Consider the following 1,580-nt stretch of genomic DNA (forward strand, 5'->3'; position numbering starts at 1 on the left):
CACACACACACACACACACACAGAGACCGTGAACACACACCCGGAGCAGTGGGCAGCCAATGCCAAAATTACAATGTCACCTGACCAAACCGGAAGACAGGTCTCATCGCATCTAGAGAAAGTGTTAACAGCAGTATGAACTGATAGCAATATCTTAAAGTAATCATCTAATCTAGCTAATTGTTTTTATTGTTGCCATTTTAATACCTGAATGTTAATGAAAAGAAAAATGAAAAACTTTTAGATATCAATCTGCATATGTGATGAACATCGGTTATGATCATCTTCGGTATCTCCTTTGAAGGCATCTTGATTAAACAATAATTCAATTAATAATAAATATGAATTCAAAATAATAAGAAATATTACTGTAGCATATAAATAATTCTAAAATAACACTGAATAAACCTAATTAAACTCAACTCAAACCCTTCAACTAAACTGAAGAGCAAGAATAACATTAACATTCATATCTAATTCCTTCCGATTACATTCCTGAATGCTGCTTCCACCCACCAAGCTCTGTCCGCTGATGATGAGGGCGAACTCTCCACTGATCGACTCCAATAAAGAGGGGGGCAGAGCCTGAGAAGGGGGACATTTACTCTCATCAGGCATCCAGTTAGCAGCACCACCACCTCCACATCCATTTCCAAAGGCACAAGCACCACCCCATCCCTGAGCTTCAGCTTCCTTCCCTCCATCTCTGGTGCGTGTGGACTCCAGCATTCGCTCTCTTGCTTTCCTATAAAACAAAAAAAAAGAAAATGAAAAAGCCTTTCCTGAAAGACTTACATCTCTTATATTTCTTGGGTTGTTGGATGGACAGATCAGACAAACATCAGCATTGTACCTCAGTTCTTCACGTACGCTTTGGACGGTGTGTCCATTAACAATGAAGATCTCCGTCATGTCATCTGTCAGCATTTTACACGAATATCCAATATTCACTGCAGTCTCTGTCACAAAAGGAGAAAAGGACATAAATAATTGTCAAGTAAATGATAACAGTTCTGGCCAGTTCTTTTGCAGGTCTTACCCTGTTTGTCTCCAGTGAGCACCCAGATCTTGATGTTAGCCAGTGAGAGAATAGCAATGGTCTCAGGAACCCCCTCTTGCAGTTTATCTTCTATAGCCGTGGCCCCCAACAACTATGACAAGGGTTAAATAGTTAATATTATTAACAAAAAGACTAAGGAAACAACAGGAATTGGACACACAAACACACCATCATGTCCTGTTCGATCTCCTCATAGGCTGCAGCCAGCCGGTCGTCTCTGCAGTCTGTGGCCTTATCAGCGCCACGGAAACGCTCTGACCACTCCTCCCACTGCTCCTCGGACAGATCCCGATAGGCCACTGCGAGTGTCCGTAAGCCGTCACCTGCATACTCCTACAGAAACACACACATACACACGTGCCAACATCAGCAGCTCATGATAATATCATTTTCTTATGAAGACATTCATGGTTTTTTATTGTTTTTGTTGTGAGAACCACTGGATATGTTAGATAAACTATTAGGAAACAAAAGCTGTTAGTTTTAAACATGAAATGCTTGTTTTGGTCTGCTCCACCTC

The 1,580-nt window shown here is 41.2% G+C and overlaps 1 protein-coding gene across 1 annotated transcript; it reads right to left on the reverse strand.

Moving 5' to 3' along the window:
• Nucleotides 1–516: 516 nt before the first annotated feature.
• On the reverse strand, nucleotides 517–1,512 carry LOC107580514 (phospholipid-transporting ATPase ID-like; the record flags this gene model as incomplete). Its single annotated transcript, XM_016266203.1, has 4 exons — nucleotides 1,229–1,512; nucleotides 1,040–1,151; nucleotides 854–959; nucleotides 517–745 (listed from the first exon to the last, which is right to left on the reverse strand). Coding segments are annotated over exons 1-4 (453 nt in total), but the record flags the coding sequence as incomplete, so codon positions are not given.
• Nucleotides 1,513–1,580: the final 68 nt, after the last annotated feature.

Source organism: Sinocyclocheilus grahami, unplaced genomic scaffold (assembly GCF_001515645.1).
Source record: "Sinocyclocheilus grahami isolate Dianchi unplaced genomic scaffold, SAMN03320097.WGS_v1.1 scaffold35094.1, whole genome shotgun sequence".
NCBI lineage: Eukaryota > Metazoa > Chordata > Actinopteri > Cypriniformes > Cyprinidae > Sinocyclocheilus > Sinocyclocheilus grahami.